General features: G+C 38.4%; 1 protein-coding gene across 1 annotated transcript; it reads right to left on the bottom strand.

Annotated features, from left to right (window-relative positions):
- Window positions 1–1,863: 1,863 nt before the first annotated feature.
- TMEM252 (transmembrane protein 252) lies at window positions 1,864–5,418 on the bottom strand (the record flags this gene model as incomplete). Its single annotated transcript, XM_083351162.1, has 2 exons — window positions 1,864–2,122; window positions 5,141–5,418. 2 exons carry the CDS (start codon window positions 5,416–5,418, stop codon window positions 1,864–1,866), a joined length of 537 nt encoding a protein of 178 aa, XP_083207288.1.
- Window positions 5,419–23,636: the final 18,218 nt, after the last annotated feature.

The raw sequence follows: 23,636 nt of genomic DNA on the forward strand, positions 1-23,636 counted from the left end.
AGAAGTCCAGTCTAGGCCTTGGAGGCCTAGAAGAAGCCTCCCAGGCCTAGAACGGCCCACCAGAAGTGCGTGGATGCCACTTCTGGAAGTCCGTTCTAAGCCTTAGTGGCTCCCAGACTTAGAACAGCCAGCTGGAAGTGCATGGATGCCACTTCTGGAAGTCTGTTCTAGGCCTCAGAGGCCCAGGCCTGCATCGAATAAGAAAACTGGTTGTTCAGGTATTTGAATTCCACCACTGGGTTAACTTTGCCATAAACAAGCTCAAGGCTTGATTGTTATACAGTATAAAGGAGCAATGGAGGAATTAGAAGAAAAGGTTACCAAGACACTTTTCCTTTCTTCCTTGTTTTTTATGATGGAAACAAATACACATTTATTCCCCCAGCCAGTAATTGCTAATTGTTTCACAGAATGCATTTCATTACAAAACTTTATTACAAGAAAACTGCAGTGCAGCATTAAACAATGTAAACTGGTTAGCCCCAGAACACAATAAAAAGTTACTATAAACAACAAATGTCAACTATTAGGTAATTAATTAGATTTCAGCCTGTAATGCTAATGGATAACAAAAAGAACCGATGCTAAAATTCCAAGATATTTTAAAAATTACATATGTATGGAAGACATTCCAATGCTAATTGTCTTACTGCAATTGTCTAAACCTCTAACATTGAGTTGGCTATTTTTTCAGTGGGCTATCTACTCTGTCCCCTCAAAAGTAATGAGGGGTAATGAAGTTGGTTAAATGATGAAAAATAATTAATTGCAATACTGATACAATTACTCTTTTTAAAAAGAATAAATATTGAAATAAGAACATATTAATCAGTCTATTTTATCCAGAGAATTCTTTGTCTTCATATTTTCATCTGAGTGCAGGCTTAACTTAGTTTCCAGGATCCCAGATCCTACACAATAGTACCACAATAATTTAAACATGGAAAAAAAACCAAAGCAAGACGAAACTACAACTCGCGTAAGCTGTTTTACTTCAATTTCAATAAAATGGCAAAAGTTTAAATCAAAGGGTATTTTTTTAACTCAAACTGTAGAATAGGAGCTGGTAAACCAAGTCCTAGTCTTTGGTCATTTCAACTGGACCCATTCATCTCTTGGTACAGAGAAACGCTTGCAGAGCTCCAAAAGAGCTTAGGTAGGAGTTTAATTTTGGAAAGTGCCTTTCATCTCCTTTATGAATGCCAAGAATAGAATATTTACAGTAACATAACCTTCTCTAGTCTGGTGCTCTTCTGATGTGTTGAACTTCACTTCCCAAAAGATTGTGCACATCTGACAGAGTTGAAGTCAAATTCACATGAAACGCATTGAGTTGATGAAAACTAATGTAACTGACCTGGCTTTGCTATACCTATATTTCCCATGTTCATCACTAAGTTGAAGCTTTAGGTTTCTTCATTTACTCATTGCCTCTTGCAGTGCATGCTGCTATTTAGAAGATACCGCTGGCTATTGCGAGCATTGCTTAATAGAGGCAGAATACAATCACATAAGATCTTCAAGAAGATCCAGTTGTTCCCATCCATCAGCCAACAATGTTGGGCTGAATTCATCATCATTCCTAATACCAGCAACACTATGGCTTATTCCCGGTCACAAAGACTATTTCTGACACAACCTTTCCGAATGCCATGGAATGTTTCCTCATCTGTGCCCAGTGCCCAGTGACTGACAGCCACTGAATGCTCCCTCATCTGTGGCCAGTGATGAAATCACACTGTCCTTTCCGCACCTCCTCATCAAGGCTTTACACACAATGCCTGAACATTGTCTGTGTCCCAGAATAAAAGGTATGGCTTAATTTCTCCAGTCCTTGGACAGCCCATCTTCTTAGCACTTGCTCTATGGCTGTGGTGCGTGAGAAGCCTCTGCTTGTGTTGGGTGGTTCCCTGTGGCTTGCTGCTGCACAGAGACTTCATAGGAAGGTGGCTGCTGTTGCTGAGCACCAGTTTCCTCAATGAATTCAAAGCGGCTTTCTGTGTACAAAGGTGGAGGTATGTTATAAGCATAGCTCTTTGGCTCCAGTGAGCAGGCTGGCACTGAGAAAGTCTGTTTTCCCACACCGGTGCTGTCTTCGTAAGACGGCGGGTAGAAATCAGGCCTGGAAAAGACAGTCAGGAAAAAAAAAACATTTTTTTTTAATCCCATTTATATCCCGCCCTTCTCCGAAGACTCACGGTGGCTTACAAGTTAAGCACAAACCAATGTGCTTAGCAATAGCCTTCATTCTATGTATATGCCTGCTTATTAGGGCTTTCGGGGGGCCCCCCAAGCGGCATTATTACAAAGTCAGCTTATTGCCCCCAACAATCTGGGTCCTCAGATTTAAGAGGGTGGTATTAAAAATGATCCCATATTGGCTTATAAATTATACAGTCCTGGGTTTTCTTCTCTACTCTTTACAATGACCATTCTCCTCCTACTTCAGGACAAAAAAAATGACCCTCTTAATCATTTCATTACCTCAAGAACCAAAAAAGCTTTCAGATAGTAAAATTCTGAGAAAATTGGTAGAAGAGAGGCTTGGATGGTTATTTTGCCTTGCAAGCATCACAGCTCATTTATTTGTTTGCTTATTTATTTATTTATTTATTTATTTATTTATTTATTTATTTATTTATTTATTTATTTATTTATTTAATTTGCCAGGCATTTTGTAGTCAATGGATCTGGATGGCTTACAGATGAAAAAAAGTCATTAAAAACATTTGAATCATCAATAAAACACACATTAGAAATAAAATCATTAACACCAGGTGTGAAAGGAGAGAGCCAGACAAGGGGGTGGGGGGGGCAGGGGGGAGATGGAATTAAGTTTTAATTAGTCAACCAGCTCCAGTAAGAAGCTTGGCAACTGACTCATATTAATGAAAGAGTTCCTTTGCAATCCTCTGACAAGCAAAGTCAATGGGGAAGTCAGATTCACTTAACAACCATGTCACTAACTTAACAACTGCAGTGATTCACTTAACAATTGTGGCAAGCAAGATCAAAACTCACTTAACAACTGTTTTGCTTAGCAGCAGAAATTTTGGGCTCAGTTGTGGTCATAAGTCGAAGACTACATGTATTCTGTAATTGCAATATTATGAGGCACATCTAAGGAAAAGTGAATTTGATTAATACTGAATAGTTTATGTGCCAGTCTTCCATTAATTTCCCTGGTATTTGAACAAAAATTGCATATGTGTATTCTGTCTAAAGTGTTCCTAAATTTACTTCCTAATGAGGCTATGGTGTCTTCCAAAGTGTGACATTTTTCTGGTTATCTAAGCAAGGTTTGCGCTCTGTCATATTTATAGAGCTGTTGCTTTGCCGATTGTGTGTGTTTATGGCACTGTTACCATAACAGAATAAGAAATGACTTTTGTATCTGTAGCCCTTTAACAAGGCTTGCCAGTCTAAAGGCCAGTTTGACTTTAAAAGAAATATATTGTGAGAGTGTAAGTCTTCTTGCAGAATGGCCCAGAATATGACTGTGAGGATTTTAAACTGAAAATAAGCAGGCAACTGCACACCACTTCAACACATACTGAACATGGTTGAAACTATCAGCTGATTTTTAAAAAGAATGTGTTCTTGACATTTTGGAAAAATATTGTAGAGCCACAAATACTTACAGGACTGAGGCATGCCATTCTTAAAGGCTCTAATTTGAATTCAGAATTTATAATATCCAAGACTTGTTATGAGTTCTCAGGATAGTGACCAGCTCGTGACAGTTCCCTATATGACTTCAAGCCAACCCCACAGAAATTTGGACAAAGATACACAATACCTGCTTTAGAAGGTGTGAGGATAAGCATTGTTATGCTGCCTGTCCTTAAAAGTGTATAACTGAACATGCTCAAAACCACTAGACTAGAAGGAATAATCTATTCTATGTCAATGTTTCTCAACCTTGGCAACTTTAGGATGTGTGAACTTCAACTCCCAGAATTCTGGCTCGGGAGTTCTGAGAGTTGAAGTCCAGACATACTAAAGTTGCCAAGGTTGAGAAACACAGGTCTAAGCCCTCTAGTGGCTAAACAGGAAACAGAATTTAGTTCTGCTGCCTCCACATCTAGCACTAAACTGGATTCTTGCATGATGGACCATTGAAGGTGATCTAGAATGGTCAATAAAGTCCAGTAAGCAGTTAAGTAAGGATCAAATTAGTTTTAGGAAATATAATGAAAGCAGAATAAATTTTCCATTCTTAATCTAGTTCTCTCTAGATGGGTTGGATCATGGCATTGACAAATCTAGAGAATTTAAGGCTGAGTGTGATAGCTGTACTATCATCTAATTACCCATAGAGAGGAGAGTAGAGATTTAAAATATGAATTATAATATGCGTAGAAAAAGGAAGAGAATGAGGGAAACAAGGGAATAAAAATGCTATTGATAGATAGGAGAAAATTTGCAGAACCTATTCGGTTAGATTCAGACTGTTACCTATTCTCCTAAATCAATGGGAATTAAGTTAAAAATGGCTTAGTTTATTTCAATAGATCTTAACAAAACTAATTTAACCCAAGTCTCCAAATCTTAAATGTTAGGTAGGAAACCAACGAATAAAACATATAATGTATTCCATTTTTCAGTAGGAGGTAAACTAAAGCAAGTTTTCACTTCTGGGAACTGCAACTACTTGGCAATAATAATTTTCAGAAATTATTTGCCATTGCCTCCTTCCTAGGGCTGAGAGAAAGTGTCTGGCCCAACGTCACCTAGCAGACAGGAGAGTTAGCCTGCAATACTGCATTCTACCCGCTGTGCCATCACAAATCAGTAAAATGTGATAAAAGTAAATGAATGAATGAAAACTGAGGGTATTTAAAATATGAAGTTAAACAATTATATGTAAAGAGAATTCCCCTTACAATCAGCTGGAAAAAAATAATAAACAATTACTTGATATTATTAAAAAGAAGCCAGAATGGAGGCAACACATATAATGAGACAATGGGGTACCATTTAAGAAAGAGCTGTGTTTATAGCATGTATAATTAGTGAACCATTATCAGGAGGTGGGGGAAACCAAGAACTTAAATGAAGCAAATTTAGAGTGGAGAATTAAGATGGAAAAGGAGTGTACATCAGGGCCAGCTGATGGCCTGAAACAGTCAACACATACCTATCTATGGTCGTGATGTGACTTTCGTGAAGTCTGGAACTCCCATGTATAATGCTGCGGAACAAGCTGTTGTGCTTGCTGGCTTCATGATAGGTGCTCCAGAAGATCCCAGCAATGAGAAGAAAGAATCCAAATGGTAGAAGAAAATACGCAAGCGGCAAGCTCTTGCACTTACAGGCGGAGACACTTGTAGAGATGCAAAAAGCTCCTAAACAAATAGTTACAAAGCCAAGTAACAGCACAAGCAAGCGGACAAATGAGAAGAGTTTCTTGGACATCCTTGCTCTTAGTCTCAGCGTGCTCTGGTTGGACTATTTCTCCTTTTCTGTGCACAGATTTTATATGATCAGAGACTGAGTGTCCTTTGGACACGTGTTAAGGTACCCATTAACCATTTAAAGCAGACATAATATCTCAGGAGATTAACTTATAATCAAAACACTGCCAAAGAAGAGACAAAAATGCTTCCTGTATTGTTTAATTGCCAACATAAACTCAGCAAATTCTTGCTGCCTTATCTACAAGATTCTTCTCAGCCTTCCACCAATTTGTTCCAAAGGTATAGAGTGGTTCTTGGCTTATTAAAAATAAGTTTTTAAAAAAGAACTTTGTTCAAATAGACAGGAAAGATTAACTGCTTGTCTTTGGTTATATGCATTTATTTGCAAGTGGAGGCGATTTAGAAGGTCCTTGATTGATCCTTTCTTATTTTAATATATTCAGTATCACTTACATGACTCATAATCAGTTCCACCATTAGAAAAGCTACATCCTGATGCTTTTGTAGTGCAGGTTAAATGTGGAGGCAGTTTGCTATAGAGGGGAATCTTCTCACAAATTCCCACAGCACCTTTTAGGTACCAAACCTAAATGAAATCTGGCTGGAGATAATGGCAAAGGACAGAGAGAAGAAGAACAAACATTTTCTGCAAGCGTTCTGCAAGTGTTCTCAGATGATAGTTCCTACAATTATTAAACAAAAGGTGTTGCACAACCATTGAATAATAACTAACAAGGTGGTGGTGGTGGGGGATAACTAGATTCCAAATGAAATCATCCTCTCTATAATATCCCAAGAAGGAAGCAGGATAAGAGCATGCTTTCCATTGGAATTTGCATCTAGGGATGCCCATATAGATCCTTGAACCAGAATCAAATCCAAGAGAGATATTTTACTATGTAGTCCTCCTTGCATAAACCACCTGGAAAGCATGTATTATCTGCTTTATGAGGCACTTAGGAAGGAATCAAGGGCACTGAATGGCAGGAACAAATACCACCCAATTGCCAGTGACATCATGACCTGTAATACATCAACTTTGTCCTAGTCCTGCCTGGACTGACTTCACCATTGTCATCGCTCTCACTCTCTCCCTCTGCACTAAAACAGAGACAATGTCCCATGCTGTAACATTGTCAAGGATCCTAGAAAATGCTAAGTTCCCTAGAGCAGTAAGCCTACTGAAAGAATAGAGCTTTTAGTGACATCTGTGGAGAAATGCCTTACTCCAATCTGCAGTCCGTAGAATTAAACATCTATTTCTCCTGCAGTGGGAATTTCAGTTAAAAGAAGGTATGACATAGCAGGAAAAGTGAAAGCTTCATTTGTGAAATAGTTGAGCTGTAAAGATAAAGCAAAAGTGTTTGTTTTTTTTTAAAACCTTGAACTCACTTACTATTCAGACCTTTGATTATCAATCCTTTTGAGGACAGAACTTCATATTCCAACACAAGCCTAGAATTCTTAACCTTCCATTCTTCTGTTGGATGCTTTCATGGAAATAGAAAGATGGTCATCAGCAGGCAGGATTTGCTTAACTTTCTCTGGCTTTCTATTTTCCCCTTTCATCCCCTGTCCCATAAAAACACTTTCCTACAATAGTCCTCTCCTATGGTAGATCATCACTCATGCTGAAAGCAAGGCTTGAGTAACTGGATCAGGCTTTGTGAGCTGCTAAAGCAGGGACACAGGTGTATAGTATAAAACCAACCATTTTTAAATCAGGTTTGTTGAAGAAGCCATAATAAGCTGGCCCTGACAAAACCATAATGAATAGGTTCACAGAATAAGCTGGAAAAAAACCCTTATATCTCAGGAGAAGTCTGTCAGATGGGTTTTAAGGCAAAAAGGATGCAAAGAAGAAGGTCAACAGCAGGTGAAAGTCAACCTTCCAGGCAGCACCCAGAAATCAAACTACAGATACAACTTTCACACCACAAGAAAAGAAATGTGGAATAAGGCAGACATGTCAAACTCGCAACGTCACCTGATGTCACACAACATATTGGGACGATTTTGCATTGCCGGCAATGGGGTAGGTGCGGCTTCTGCATGACGCATCCGGCCCTTGGGCTGCCAGTTTGACACCCCTGGAATAAGGTAATAAACCTAATATTTTATAGGGCAGAAACTGGCTTATAGATAAACTCTGCAACTCAAAATAGTTGCTTTGCAAGGGGAGTCTTGACAGTGCAGAACATAAGGTGGTGAAACTGAACAGTTGGTGACTTCAAGTCAATGCATCATCCATATAGAAAAGTGAAATATCAACAGGAACAGGGGAAATCCCAATATTTTAGAAACGCCAAGTATTTATCTTAGAGTTTCAAAAGCATTTACACAACCTGGCTCTATTTACTGGTTATTAAATGCTGATTGGCTGGTAGGGAGAAAGGAAGAATGAAATGGTGTATTGTTTTTACAGGTTCTTCTTCATCTCTGTGTATGTATGGGTGTTGCTATTCCTTAAGACCTGGAGGTTCATATAAGACAGCAGTGGGCAACTATGGCAACTTCACAACCTGTGGACTACAAGTCCCAGAATTCCTGAGCCAGCATGGAATTCTGGGAGTTGAAGTCCACAGGTTGTAAAGTTACCATATTTGCCCATCCTTCATATAAGAGGAGAAAGTTGCTTGGGTGACTTCTTTCAGATTCTAAGGATGAAGTGTCAGCTTCTGGCCAGCACTGTGACTTGACTTCTCCTGTTTGAAAAGTATCATTGATATTTTGGTTTCCACTCTTTCTTACTGGCCACAAGATAACTTTTGTAACAGGAGAAATATTTTTGTCTTCTATTGGCTTGATAAGATGCTCAAAGTTTCTGGATGGTTATTTAGTTATGTTTAAGGGGAGTTAAAGTGTGATAGAATTTAATATGTCTTTTTTTAGTTATTTAGCATATTTTAGCTTAAGTTTGTAAAGTTAATACCCTGTATTCAGCTCTGGGAAGTCGGGGGGGGGGGAAGATAAGGGAGGGTAAGAGGGAGGGGAGGGGGAGGGAGGGAGTTTATGTTTTTAAAAAATGTATTTTAAAAACTTTTCAATAAAAAAAGTTTCTGGATGGTTGAGTTAGATCACTTTAAATAAAAGTTTCAAGGGTGGTGCAGACAGAAAACATAGATTGTTTTCTATCAATGGGGCACTCAGTTACTGTAAGGCAGGGGTGTCAAACTGCCAGCCTGTGGGTCGGATGCATCATGCCGAAACCGCACCCACCCCATTGCCAGCAATGGAAAAAAAGTCACAATACATCGTGACACATCATGTGACGTTGTGTGTTTGACACCCCTGCTGTAAGTGATTGGAATACTTGTATGTAAGTTGAAATAAAGATGCCCCTTTAATTAAATTGCAGTGCCTCAATTCATGCCAAGGGGAATCCAAGCCTTCCTTCCTTTCACTGCTGAACTTAGAGATAAAGTTGTCTGGATATTTGTAATGGAACTTCATTTATCAAAAGAGCATGATGTATTTTTTCCAGTCCATATTCCTGATAAGAATGAACTTGGTGAGCTCTCTGATTCATCTTTATATGTCACTTGAAAGAGCTCATTAAAAAAACTGTTCAAGATTTAATTGTGGATTTCTCAAGTTCTTGACTTAGCAATATAAACTTTACTCAAGATTGTTTCATGAATATAACAGGTGACATCGCAGCTAGCCTATGCCATTTGGTGTCAGACTACCTATTGTTCTCCATACTGTCAAAGATCTCAAGGGGACACTGTTCTCCATAGGACTTATTTCCTGGAGTTACTAAAAGACAATTTACAGTCAATGTGGTCTCATGCATCAAGCAATCAGATGACCCTGATTCTACCTTCTTCTTTGCAATAGTTGTTCCATCAGAGAATCTGAGAAAAGTTGTAGAAGTAAGAAAGGCTCAATATACAGTATGTCAACAAATTTATTTAAGCCCTTCCCCTGAAATTCAGCAGGCCCCCATCCTTTTAACCATCCAAGCAGCACTCAAGACCTGTTTTCCCTCCAAGTAGCTGTGATATTACCTCTTGGTTACAACCTGCTCCAGATGACGCACAAGATGGGTGGCCATATAAATGGTTCAAATAATTAAATAAAAAGTTTTCTGAGACCAGTTCTTTCTTAAACCACCAATCCATCTATGATACTATTGGTGATTCTCAAGGGTTTATTGCTTCCCAGTTTCAGAAGAATACTTTTACAGTCCTGGTGCACAAGATATGCTTGGAAAAATTAGGGGTTTAACTCTATACAATCATTAAGCAAAGCAAATGGATCTAACGAACAATGGTGAAGCCTTCCCTAAAACCTCTTAAAACATTCACAATTTCATCCTTGCCAATTTTGTTAGCAATTCAGGATGTACAGATTAACCACTGCCAACCTCTGGTTCAAATCTCCAACAACTGATGATTCTCTAATATACTGTTTATATTTTGAGCACTAAAAATATGACAGTGGTTCAACACTATAAACCAATGCTAATTTAGCCTATGTTTCAGCAATGTGTGTGAGTAAGCATGTTTTAAAAAATATTTGCGTAAGACTGGTGTTTATGCCCTTTTCATAATCCAGGTTTTTTTTCACAACTCAGCACCATTAAGACAATCTCATGACAGGCTGCAGCATGCCAGTTGTGAGAAATATTATTATTATTATTACAGGGAGTGGTTTTTGCAAAGCACTGATTGATAGATTTCTTTGTTCTGTATGAAGTTCAAGGATTATATATAGCTCTTAACCCCTTTTGGATCTCAAAACATTCACACCTGGATTGGCTGAGTTCCCACATGCATTTAAATCATTGTGAGATTGGTTGGGTTGGGTTTAGCTTGCTAGGTGATTACAATTTTGGGGCTTTATTCAAGAACCATGATTAAATCTGCTGCTTCAGAGAATTTTGTCCTTATGAACAAAAGTATCAAAGGTTCTGTTGTTCAGGGAAAGGTTTTGATCTTTGAATGTTGAAGCCTGCAGGCTTTATCCTGCATTTCAGTCAGCACAATGTATGACAGACATGTCAAACACAAGGCCCGGGGGCTGGATCTGGCCCACGAAGTGGTTTCATGTGGCCCGCGAAGCCATCCTGGAAACACTGAGGGAATGGCCCCCGCTGCCTTGGCCCTGGCCCAGAGACCTTCCTTCTGCCAGAGACCCTCAGATCTGACCCACTCCTGCCCGGGCCCCAATAGGCACCCTTGATGCGAATGACGTAGAGCTGGCCACGTCCACCCAGTAGGCCATACGCACTCTACCCACGCCCACCCAGTAGGCCACACCCACCCTGGCCATACCCACCAGGCCCCCTAAGGGCAACCGCAATGCTGATGCGGCCCTCAATGAAATTGAGTTTGACACCCCTGATGTATGACATCATCAACAAGGGAGGGATGACCATTGCTTTCAGCTTTACCATATTCAGTAAAACAGCAGTAATTCCTCCAAGGATGTGTTCAGCAGTTAATTGAGAATTTGATTTTCCTAATGAGGACATTGAACTTTTGCCAGGAACTGGCTGTTCTTCCATCAAGTAATGAAATTACTTGGAGATTATATTTACGAGTGTTGCCTGACCAATGGAGATACTTTGAACGGTATCCGTATTAAACAGCTGAAACTTATACTGATGGCACTTGTTTTGGATTTTTTAAATATACATGAATGTAATGTTTCTCAATCTTGCCAATTTAAAGATGTATGGGCATTAACTCCCAATTCTGGAAACTGAAGCCCTTATGTCTTAAAGCTGCCAAGATTGAGAAGCACAGCATCAATACAAGCCTGTGGTAACCAGTAGGGTTACCCATTCTTGAGAAAGGAATCCAAAAAAATGCTTTGAACCCTATTGAATATCTAATTTTCATGAAAGCAGCCCACCCTACAAGGCTGGCTGAAAGAAGCTTACACCCAGGCCTTGAAATGGTTGGCCTGTCTACAGAGAACAATAATTTCTTTTACTCCAGGCAAATCCACTTCTCCTCACAAGATTCTTAACATGAATTTCAGTCATTTGTCTCTTCCAATCCATTTATCACACCAGCTGTGTTGCTTCAGCAAGCCATCTATATGGAAGTCTCAAACTTATAAATTGAATACGGTAGATGGACATAAATGAAATAATTGCTGGAAGGTGTACAGTCATTTAGACCCAAATAAAGAATTTGACTTTATCTGAATTTAAGCATTGTAGGAAAATTGGGGTCTTTGTTCTGGGTATAATAACAGCAATCAAAGAATTTTATGTGTGGACGTTAAAAGTCAAGGCAATTGCCATTCTGAATACAATTCAGTTGTGAAAAAGTTGCTAAAGGCACGCAACCCCATTTGGCATAAGTTAATTTCTGCCTGTAAAAGTATGGTTTTACATGTGCACTTATACCCCTTCTCCAAAATACTATGCTACTAGACATTTTTGCAACTAGAATTTCTGATGGCATGAGTAATGCCTGTGAGACACAGAGAGACAGTGACAGAGAGAGAGAGGTAGAGGCAACAAATACATATATAAATGACTAGATTGCTTTCAGAGTTTGCAGTGAATAAAAAAGGCTGAGACAGCTTGCCTGCAGAGTTCCTTTCTATAAAAACTAATGTCTTTAAAATGCAATTGTACAATTTTGTTCCTGAATTTTATAAAGCCTGCCGCACCCAAGGGGGCCATGCCAGCTGATCTCCCACACTGGTGCCACTGGGAGTTTTACCTCTTACAAATAAGGGCTGTACTTGCAGTCCATGCCCATCCAAAACAGCAAATTCAAAAACGCTGGTTTCTCCCTACAGTTGAGCAATAAATATCGCCATCTTCAACTTTTCCTTTCCCTTATTTTGTCTTCCCCTGTTCATTTGGCCCTTCCCAGCCTTTTACAGCCTTCACATTTGCTGATAGTGATCCCTGGGTAAATGTGGACATCAGAGGCCTCAATTGAACAAAATGACTGCAATAAAGATTATGGCCAGATTATCTGCAGAGTTTATCGACCTCCACACACAAAACCTACAGCAATTATGCAGGTGCTGAGCACAACTTGCAGTCATTGACACTTGGGAAAATATTGCCATTGTACTTACTGACATATTTTATTTGCAGCCATTAGGTCATGCAGAAAAGACAGCCCAATGGGCTGTGTGATTAGATAGGACTATAACATGGTGACATAGGAGACATCCAGGTTTGCCTAGCAACGTCCTGAGCTCCATGGGAGTGTGATAGGCCTGTGATCTTTGAAGGATAAGGGGCAGTCCTTCGAAAGAAAGGTTGTTTCTTGTAGTAAATCATTTCGCCAGCACTGAATAATATTAATAGTTTTGTAGGAAATGTCTACCTAGCGTCCTATTATGACCCTATTTTGATAGGGATGGTGATAGAAGGAAGTTGGTCCTATCAAAACATAATCTAGTACTTTCAAAACTCAGACATAATCAAACAAGAGGTTTGGTCATTATGCTAATTAAAATGCAAATTAGTTGCTAGACATTAAAAGAGTGACGTTAAGTATTTTATTCCATTTTTAGTCAGCCCTTTTCTCAGAGGGTTCAAGGTGGTCAACAGTCTCTCCATTGTCTCCCCAACACTGTGACTTGGATCATACTGAACATATATGATTGGCCTGCAACCTAGCCTTGTAGTACAACTTTTCCTTCCGTGGCGCCTTTCCAGTGACTTCTATTGTTATATGTCTATGGAGATTCTCAGTCACCCAGGTCATGGTTGTCCCAAAGGTGTTTTTTCAGGAGGCAAATGGACTTTCTTGTTTTTCTTTGAAGACATTGCTCTGACTGGATGGTGGAGAATGGAACGATTTATTCTTTGCAGACAGCTGGTCATTTGCATTCTTTTAGAGAGCCATTGAGACCATTTGGAGGTTTACCTGTGTCCTCAGGGTCACATGAGTAGTGCAAATGTGTGTGGAGCCTTCTTGGCTGCAGGATGCTTTCTGTTCTGTATCCCTTCACTGTTGAAGACAGGCACAGGTTGTTGGGGATGAGTCTGTGTTGTCTGCATCTCAAACTGAAATGCAAATGGTTGCTGAAGACTACAAAGTTTTTTTTGGAAAACCATTCATATTTCCACACCATTCAAAGTGCATAGCTAAATGCCTGAAGATACAGATAAACTTCCAAATAGCCTCAACGACTCTCTAAAAGAATGCAAATAACAGCTGTCTGCAAGGAATATAAATCCATCCATTCCCCGCCATCCAGTCAGAGCTGAAGAAGCTTCTTGGATGAGAAGCGAAACGTTTTCAAAGAAAAACAAGAAAGTCCAGTTGCCTCCTGAAACAGGGACTTCTATGGTTATATTTAAGAAACTTCCAAATAATATTGGAATATTATGATTGAACATAAAATTAGATTGCAGAAATGGGCAGGGAAGATTTATATTGGTGAGTGCTTTTGCATTCAGTTACGGAGTCCTCACTGTTCCCTATGCTTTGCTATTTGCTTGTAGATATTTCATTACTTTACTAGGTATAAAGAGTTTCACTGTGTCTACTGACTGCTAGCTGATGTTCATTGATGTGCCCTGTTACCCAATTTTAACTGGGGAACTCTGTTAAAATTTATCAACAGTAGAGAATTCCCAGAAGCTTGGCATTCAAGCCATCAACAGACATAAAGAGATAAACCATATCTATGCACCATTCAAGAAATAATAAAAAGCTAAGAAGGAAGTAAAAAGGCCAGAACGGTTTCCCTCCAGCAATCAATATCCAGATAACCAGGGATTAATACTAGGCAAATAATCAGGTAACAAACTCCACCTTAATGACAAAAGTAACAAGAATAAAACCACACCCAACACTGGTAGGGCAAGTTATTGTATATAAACAAGAAGCAAACCCCATACTCACTAGCACTGATGATGTTACCTAGTCAGGTTACAATTATATGTACAATTACAAATAATCAAACTCAGAGAGCACCAAGATATTTGGGTATAATTGGGAAGTTACTATGTGATTCCCTTGTCACATTTGGAAGACTTTAGGATGCATGCATAAATTTGATTCTTATTCTTATGATAAACATGCATGCTAGGATAATCCCAGCATGGAAGTATTTATGAATGAAGTCATGAAAGTTAGATCATGTTATGTCAATTTTATTGCCAATCAGGTTTTTAAGCCTTTTGAGTTTTATATGAAGTGGTTTGATGTTCAACTGAAACATTTTTTGATATTACAGTTTAGTCCGCGCACATTAGCAGCATTGAAAATTCCTAAATTACTATCAGAATCAAATAGAGGCAGAATATTTTTATAGAAGCAATAAAACAATGGGGTTGTTAAATACCAGCTGCCCAATTCCAGATGTACCGCCATATAAATCCCCCAAATTAATAAACCACCACACCAAAATGGCTCTCAATAATTGTTATTCTTAGTTGCAAAGTCATGTCCGACCCATCGCAACCCCATGGACAACGTTCCTCCAGGCCTTCCTGTCCTCTACCATCTTCTGGAGTCCCTTTAAGCTCATGCGTACTGCTTCAGTGACTCCATCCAGCTACCTTATTCTCTGTCGTCCCCTTCTTCTCTTGCCCTCAATCTTTCCCAGCATTTGGCTCTTCTCCAGTGAGTCCTTCCTTCTCATTAGGTGGCCAAAGTATTTGAGTTTCAACTTCAGGATCTGGCCTTCTAAAGAGCAGCCAAGGTTGATCTCCTCTAGGACTGACCAGTTTGATCGCCTTGCAGTCCAAGGTACTCCCAGGAGTCTTCTCCAGCACCATAGTTCAAAGGCCTTAATTCTTTGGTGCTCAGCCTTTCTTATGGTCCAACTTTCACAGCCATACATTCCAACTGGGAAGACTCAAATGGATGTTTTCCTGGGATTGCATGGCCACTCTGCATGCAAGCAAAAGGCACAGTTGTTTTTTTCCCTGAGAGGCACAGACTAACAGCTGTAGCCTGCAGGACCATAAATGCACCTTTTCAGCTTCTGATCTAATAGGCAGACCATTCTTAGTGAAGCGAATCTACTGTACCTTCTACTTGTTGACATATTAAGCTATTTTACAAAAAATCAAAGTCCTTAAATGCTCAATGCTAACCATATTTTGAGTTTCCAACATTATTTCTACATTGTTTATATTGTTTATATGCCATCTTTCCACCAGGGAACTCAAAACAATGTGTATGTGCTGATACATTTCTCAGAAAAACCCTATTGATCTTCAATCAGTGGATTTGTTCCCAGCCTATTTAGAGGCTAGGATTAACTCCATAGAAAATAGACCTTTAAAACAAACCTGACAAATGAATCTCAGTTCCAGATTATATCGGGGTGTGGTGAATTAAAGCATATCCTGAGCCTATAACATTTGAAGGCTTCAATCTTCTTTGTTCATATTTGTCATTAATAATCAATATTATTAAAGCTGCTATTAACATTTGAAGTAGAAAGCCCTCCAGGATAAAGCAGTGCCTTCAAGTCTCCCATTTACATCTGGTTTGAATTCCAGAACAAGCCCAGTAAATGAGTTCCCTTTATGGAAGTTTTAATAAATGAAGTACTAACTTTGCTGAAAGATAATCAGTTAGATGTTCTAGCTTTTTTTTCCTTTTTGGACAGCTGGCAGGCCTCAGCTATTTTGCCAAGAAAAATGATTTGTTTCAGACAATGCTTACATGAAAGGGGGAAAATATCAGTGCTGTATAATATTCTTTCCAAATTAAAGAAAGGAAGTGCAAAGGAAAACCCCAAAAGAGGAAATGCTTTTCTGAAGCAACCTGGGTCATGAGAGGAATCTTCAAAGTTTAACAGATTTCCTCCTATTTTCCTTATCAAACTAACTGATGATTTACTGTATGCATACCTGTTGTGGAAATGTATCTCACTTCTCTGAGGTTTACCACTAAAGATTCTCTGAATATTTGACAATCTTTCATATTTCTTGGTTGTGGTTCCTTTTATCTCCAACCTTTTTCTTTCTAGAGTTTAATTAAACATCTGCTTGTTTTAGCACTTTGGCCTTGAAATTATGTTTTGAAATGGCTGTGATCCGTAGTCCTCTTTGTGCTTGTGGCTGTTTGCATTTTCTTTTTATTTTCACTCGGTTTCTGCAGAAGTATTTGCTTATAGAAGGGACTGGCCAATTTTTTTGAAAGTGTTGCTTGCACATTATGTGGATTTCTTATAACACTGTGTAAACCAGGTTCCGAAAGTATTCTAGGCCTATTTTTAAAACACAGACTAAGCATACTTCTGAACGAGCAATCTGTTTTGAAATGCGACTCTTAAGAGAGTGCTTGTCGTGGGCTGAGTGGAGTTATTAAAACCATAAAAGAACCATGTTCCATCAGTTGCATTGGTTGGTTCTGTCCTAAATGAGCGCATTATAGATTTTCCACTGCTGCTACCAAAAAGAGATGCCACATAGTTGTACTTTGGCTTGCTTTTATTACTTTGAGGAGATGGCACCATTTTGCCCACTTTATGGACTACTTTAATGCTGTTCCTCATTGCCACTCATAGCCAGCACTGCTATTCCCTTGTAACACTTATCCATTGCTCTCTCGGACTTCTCCCCCAGTCCTTCTACTAGGCTTGTTACCACCCTGACAATTGCATGTGCTGTGGAAGGTTATGAGGTGGACCAAGAAGGAGCTTTCCCAATGCTCTTCACAACCTTTCCCCAAGCCTATGAGTTGTCAGGTGGACTATATCTGAATACAGGTGGAGCACTTTTCTGGAAAACAACTAAAGCCATAGAATAGCTTTGATAACAGGTTACACACAGGGCGTGTTCAAAGCATACTGCTTTTGTGAGAATGTACCTGGCAGCAGGAATCTCACCTGAGCAAAGATTAATGAAACAGAAGGGAGATGGTCATCAGATTGCACTGATGATCTTATTTTCCAAAGAGCAGAGGGCAGGGCAAGGAACAATGAATGGAAGACTTCCGGTTTGCGTTGCGACGAGATTCACAACATAAGAATTTTCAGAAAATGAAAGAATCTACCAATGGAAGGGATTGTGATTTAATGCAGATGGAGGAAAACATACAAGACATGATTGAAGCACTGGAACTGGAAGAGATAGTCCACACCTCAAAACCACAAAACAAAGCCAAAGATAAGAAGAAAAGCCTGATAAAATGGATCACAGAGATACTAAAAAATCTACTACGAGGGACAGAAAAAGAAATCAACATCTTACCTGATTTGCCTCTTCCATCCTTAACTTCATCCACAAGAAAATGGCAAGACTTTTTAACTAAGAGGAATAGATGGATGAGAAAAGCCGCTTGGCAAAAGAAAAAGACTAAAATCAGTTCCTAGGGATCAGAAGATTGGACCTATCAGAAGCAATTTTTAAAGATTAAGCATTTGTTTGAATATGGTTAAAATACAATATGGACTACTCAACCAGTAACTATTGAATGGAATAGAGTTAAAAGATATATTTTTTATGATATGAGAAATGTAACCGTCTTATCAGATGCAATTTTTAAAAATTATCTGTTTGAATATGGTTAAAATATAATATGGATTACTTAATTAGTAAATATCAAATGGAATAGTTAAAAATGAAAAATGGGGGATATAAATGAATTTTAGATTGAGAGAGATGTTTTTCTTTTTTCTCCTTTTTCTTATTTTGAGTAGTATTGTATTTTTTATGATATCAGAAATGTAATTGTCAGGAGGATTATTGTGAGGTAAGCAGCTAAGATTTTTAACTGTAAATCAATCTTGAGAAAATCTTAACAGATAAAAATCATTTCAATTTTGTGAGGAAAAAGTCTAAACGAGAATGTTGAAACAGGACATATCACACAACCAAGAGGACTAACTAGAAAAGAAGTTCTAAATTGATGCTATTACCAACTGGATAAATGTTAGAAAAATGTTTATATTTAACCTCTTTGTTACTAAAATATTAAGAACTGTATTAACCTAATGTTTGCAAAAGAGAACAATATGGGAAGAAGAGAAAATCAAGAAAAGATGTTATGTAGAGTACGATATGATAGAAATTGACTATTATTAATTGTTGTGAAATGCGAACCCAGACAACATGCTGTTTACAAAGCACTAAGGCTGTTAGTTTTTTTTAAGAAAAATCAATAAAATATATACAAAAAAAGATTAAAAGAATGGATGATCCTTAGATATAATTAGACCTTTCTAATGAAAGATACAATTTAGAATTAAGATAGCATTTTTTTCTCTTTTTTGATATGGGAAATATGAAGATAAGAGGAGGATTGATTTGAATAAAACCTTTAGCTATATAAATGTAATTAATATTGAGAAAATCATAACTAATAATGATATTTCAAATACCGATAGGAAATCAAACCTTAACAAGAGCACGAAAAACAGAATATTGATTAACGAATTGACATTATTGACTTACAAATTGATATTATTGTTATTTGCATGATATTAGTAAAATGCTTATATCTAACTTCGTATACATTAACAGTACCAAACATTGTAATAGTATAATGAGGGGAAAATGGAAAAAAATATGGAGAAGAAAAGAGGATTAGGGGAAAGATACTGGATTGTGTAGAATTGAACAGATTTATATTGAAGAAGTTAATGTTAAATATTTGAACCCAGACAACATGTTTATTAAGCACTAGAGACTGTAATTTTTTAAAAAATTAATAAAACTTTTATATATAGAAAAAAGAAACAATGAATGGAAACTAATCAAGGAGAAAAGCAAGGACAAACTTCCTGACAGAGGACAATTAACCAGTGGAATAGTTTGCCATGAAAAGTTGTGTATGCTTCATCACTGGAGGTTTTTAAGAAGAGACTGGACAGTCACTTATCTGAAATAGTATAGGGTCTCCTTCTTGAGCAGGGGGTTGGACTAGAAGACCTCCAAGGTCCTTTCCAGCTCTATTCTGATTGATTGATTGACTGATTGATTGATTGATTGATTGATCTGACTGGGTAATGAAATGTCAACAAGCAAACAATCAAGCTCAGAGAGTGCCCAGGATTCCACAGTATCTTCCTTTTGTCCTTGATAGGGCAGTGGATCTATCTTCCAAGATATTCATAGAATCAAATGTTATTAAAAAGAAAGAAAATAGAGAATATAAACATTCTTTTTCAGCTAAAACAGCCAGTAGCAAAGGAAGTAAAAATATAGAGGTGTTCAAAATGCAAACAGCATTCTGAAAAAGAACTCAATAGGAAAATATTCAGGCCAATGGAAGGCAGATAAAAATATGTGACAGATCTGCTATTGTCAGCCCTTAAAGGTAGGCCAGATCAGAAAACAGATGCCACAGGAATTGCAGTTGTACTAGTTTATTACTGTAGGATATAATAAAAGTCTTGGAAGGTTCTCAAAATTTCTTTCTGTCCCATCTTATATCAATCAGACTCAGTATGACGTTATTTGGAATTTCTTTCTCATATACTTGGAAGTTTATTCAACTCATCAGGAATAATTTACTTGGCTTTTGATTGAAGCCTTAGAAGCATTAACTATAGTTACTAAGCCAATACTCTGTTTTTATAAGAAGCGGAAATGACTAGACAACATTTATGTTAATTATTGATATGGTCTTTGGAATAATTAATTTGAACGACCTTTTTTTGCAAATCAGTAGAAAGCTACTGATTAAAAATGTGTGATTAGGTTTTTTTATCTTAAAATGATGGTAATGAAATAGGAATGATTGTTTCATGTTTAGTGGATACTTCAGAACAGTGCTTTTTTTGTAAAAGAAAAAGGTGCCGGAACTCACACGTGTCATACAACCCGCCTTGCCTACCCTACAAGGTTCCATCCCAAAAAGGTGCCGGAACTCCGTTCTGAGCGTTCTATGAGAAAAAAAGCCCTGCTTCAGAAAATGTTTAATAAGAGTTGGTTGCAATTCTACAGTTGCTGATGGTGCAATTTAGGCACTGGAATATTAACTCATATTACATGGGTCCCACTAGTGCCAAATCATTGGTATAGCTTTTGAATAATCATTGCTTTTTAGGGATAAATATAATTTTCTTGGCTATGTATGAAGCACTTGGAATCTATCTAGGATTAAGAAAACTTTATATTTGGGAGACGTCCAAAATATTTATTCATAAAGAAATATTAGTGCCCCAAGTGATATGCATAAAAGAAATCTTACATGAAAACTCCATCTCCTCAAACCAGTCTAATTTATTAGCTTTTTATTTCCACCCCAGTTCAACTCAGTGATGCCCTCTCCGTGATGTCCCATTGCCTGGAGGCGGTGAGGGTCTGGATGGGGAGGAACAGGCTTCGTCTAAATCCCGACAAGACCGAGTGGCTGTGCGTACCGGCATCTCGGGTTGTCCATTCTATTCCATCTTTATCTATAGGGGGTGAGGTGTTACCCCCCGTAGATAGGGCTCACAACTTGGGCGTCCTCCTTGATTCACAGCTCAATTTTGAAGATCATATAGGAGCTGTGACCAGGGGGGCTTTTTCCCAGGTTCGCCTGGTGCACCAGTTGCGGCCCTATTTGGACCGGGACACCTTACGCACAGTCACTCATGCGCTCGTGACCTCTCAGATAGACTATTGCAACGCTCTCTACATGGGGCTGCCCTTGAATACCACTCGGAGGCTCCAGCTGGTGCAGAATGCAGCCGCGTGAGTTGTGATGGGGGTTTCCCGATACTCCCATGTAACACCTCTGCTCTGCGAGCTGCATTGGCTTCCAGTTGTCTTCTGAGTGAGATTCAAGGTGCTGGTGATGACCTATAAAGCCCTAAATGACATGGGTCCGGGTTATTTACAGGAGCACCTTTTGCCGGCGTTAACCTCCCATCGTCCTGTGCATTCCCACAGAGAGGGCCTCCTCAGGGTGCCATCGGTCAAGGAATGTCGACTGGTGGCCCCCAGGGGGAGAGCATTCTCTGTGGGCGCGCCTGCCCTCTGGAATCAGCTTCCGGTTGAGCTCCGGATGGCTCCCGACCTTCACTCGTTTCGCCGCGACCTGAAGACTTGGTTGTTTGAACAGGCCGGCCTGGACTGAGGGATTGGATTTTAGAGTTCAAATTTTAAAACAATTTTAAATTTTAGAATGTATTTATTACTTAGGGCTATTGATTTAATCTTATTTTAATTTTTATACCTTGTGTGTTGTTAGCGTTTTAATTGCCCTGTACACCGCCCCGAGTCCTTGGAGAGGGGCGGTATATAAATCTAATAAAATAAATAAATAAATAAATAATTTAGCCAAAAGAAAAGTTATCTGTTCACCAACAACCCAAATCTTAAAACAGAGAGTATTCAAGTCTTTCCAAAATTCCAAGAACAAATGGCCAGCTTCCAACAAATGGAAGCAGAGACATCAGCAGGAGATGTCCCAAAAATCCAGATGGTAGGTATGACCATGTGAGCAAAGCCACCATCTTGACTTTCTTTAAACACTCTCTACAGACAACCCCTGATTGGAAGGTCAAATCCACTCCTGATTAACAGAAGTAGTTTTTTTAAAAATTATATTAAATATCAAAAATGGAATGAGATTTCAGAGGAAGAGAGATGAGCAATTCAATAAAATTATGGGGTTCTTTTTTGGTTATTTTGTGTACAACACTCAAGGCCTTTCCTGTTTTTAGTTTTATACAGATAACACTGTCTGATGAAAGGGCTCTGATCTTCTTATGGCTAATCAAAGAGTGAAAACTGGCTGCAAACATGTAAAATGACTAATTTATTTATAATATTTATAGCCTGTCCCTTGACTGGAAAGCTAATAAAGCAATGTGGAGCCTCTTAAGTGCATAAAAATCATACATTTAATTGGGCATTTACACAAATCCATTAAAGGAAGCTCAGACATATTTGAAAGGCCTCATTGTGAAGCACCTAAAGACATTGTCTATCTGTACTGTTATTCCACCTGAATTTTCCTCCAATTTGGAGGAAGTTGGAGAAGGATAAGCTTAGGGGATTTTGGCTTTTACAGACCTTGGAACCGCCTTTATCATATTATCTTACACAAGATTTTTACCATATTAATATTGCAACAGATTGGTCTTCATATTCTTTTCTCTCTTCGATGCCTTGTGTCTCAGCCATTCATGTGCTTTCATTCACTTTCAAAATGGTCAAGACTCTTTTAATATAATCTATAGTTTTGGTAAGTTTAGATCCTGACTTGCTAATGTTGCAATCCAACATTAGCATTAAGCTATACTGATGCTTAATGATGCTCTTAAATCCAATGATTCGAGGTTCAAGAGTTAAATCCCTATAGATTTAACTGAAAATGAGGCTAGACAAACGTTATACAAAGAAGCAAGTGTGATGTATGATCTATTTTAAACAGGAAATTACTACATTACTGTACAAATGAAACAGTGTCCATTCAGAATGTGGTTTGTTTGACTGTGGCTTAATGCATTGTATAAAATTAATAATTTGCACAACATAGTTTATGGCTTAGCACTACAGGTAAATCCAGCCAACCGTGGCTTATTCTACAAACACAGTTAAGCAAACCATTTGGTATATGATCAAAGGGGCTGTGCTGTAGCAAAAGAGATGCAACAAAAGAATAGGCTTCTGCTTAGAACTGTTGACCATCAGCCATTCAGACCACATGGTTGCAAAGATATTTTTCAGCATGAGTGAGCCGGATACATTCTCATGTTGAAAACCAGGAAAAGAATTATCCTTAATGAGAATCATAGGGAGGAAATTGGTTAATTAATAATGAATTACTGCTGCAGAATGGTCTTGCCAAGGAGATACAACTGTGTAAAAGTTGCCCTAGGAAGCAACTCTTTCTCAGAAACCCAGCTTGGAACAGTCAACAAGTTGTTCCACTCCAATGGGTATGACGCTCACAATCGTTGTGCAATTGCTGACGTGTTCCAGGTTCAACGAGTGTGAGGTACCCCTTTAAGTTCTGTTTTATCCTTTCGAGACAAAAAATCTTGTTTACTTCAAAGGAGGGAGCTATCTGCCAGAACCTAATTTTTAAAACTATATCTGTAGCATGTCTGGAACTAATACCTCTTAATCCAGGGTGTGATTCCTTACAATACATGCTGTTGACATGCACCTTGTATTTTGTAAAGATACAATTTTCTTTGGCTGCCCTAAATGGCTGAAGTACATTATCTGAAATGCATCGTTTCAGAACCTGACAACTGCATGGGAGATTCCATCAAAGCCTACCTATTATCATTTACCCTAGGTTTTACCATCTCACTTGTAACTGTTTCCCATCAATGTCATAATCAGAAAAATGATGCCATTATCATAATCCTTGAAGA

The sequence above is a fragment of the Vipera ursinii genome (genome assembly GCF_947247035.1).
Source record: "Vipera ursinii genome assembly, chromosome: 2".
NCBI classification, from domain to species: Eukaryota; Metazoa; Chordata; class Lepidosauria; order Squamata; family Viperidae; genus Vipera; species Vipera ursinii.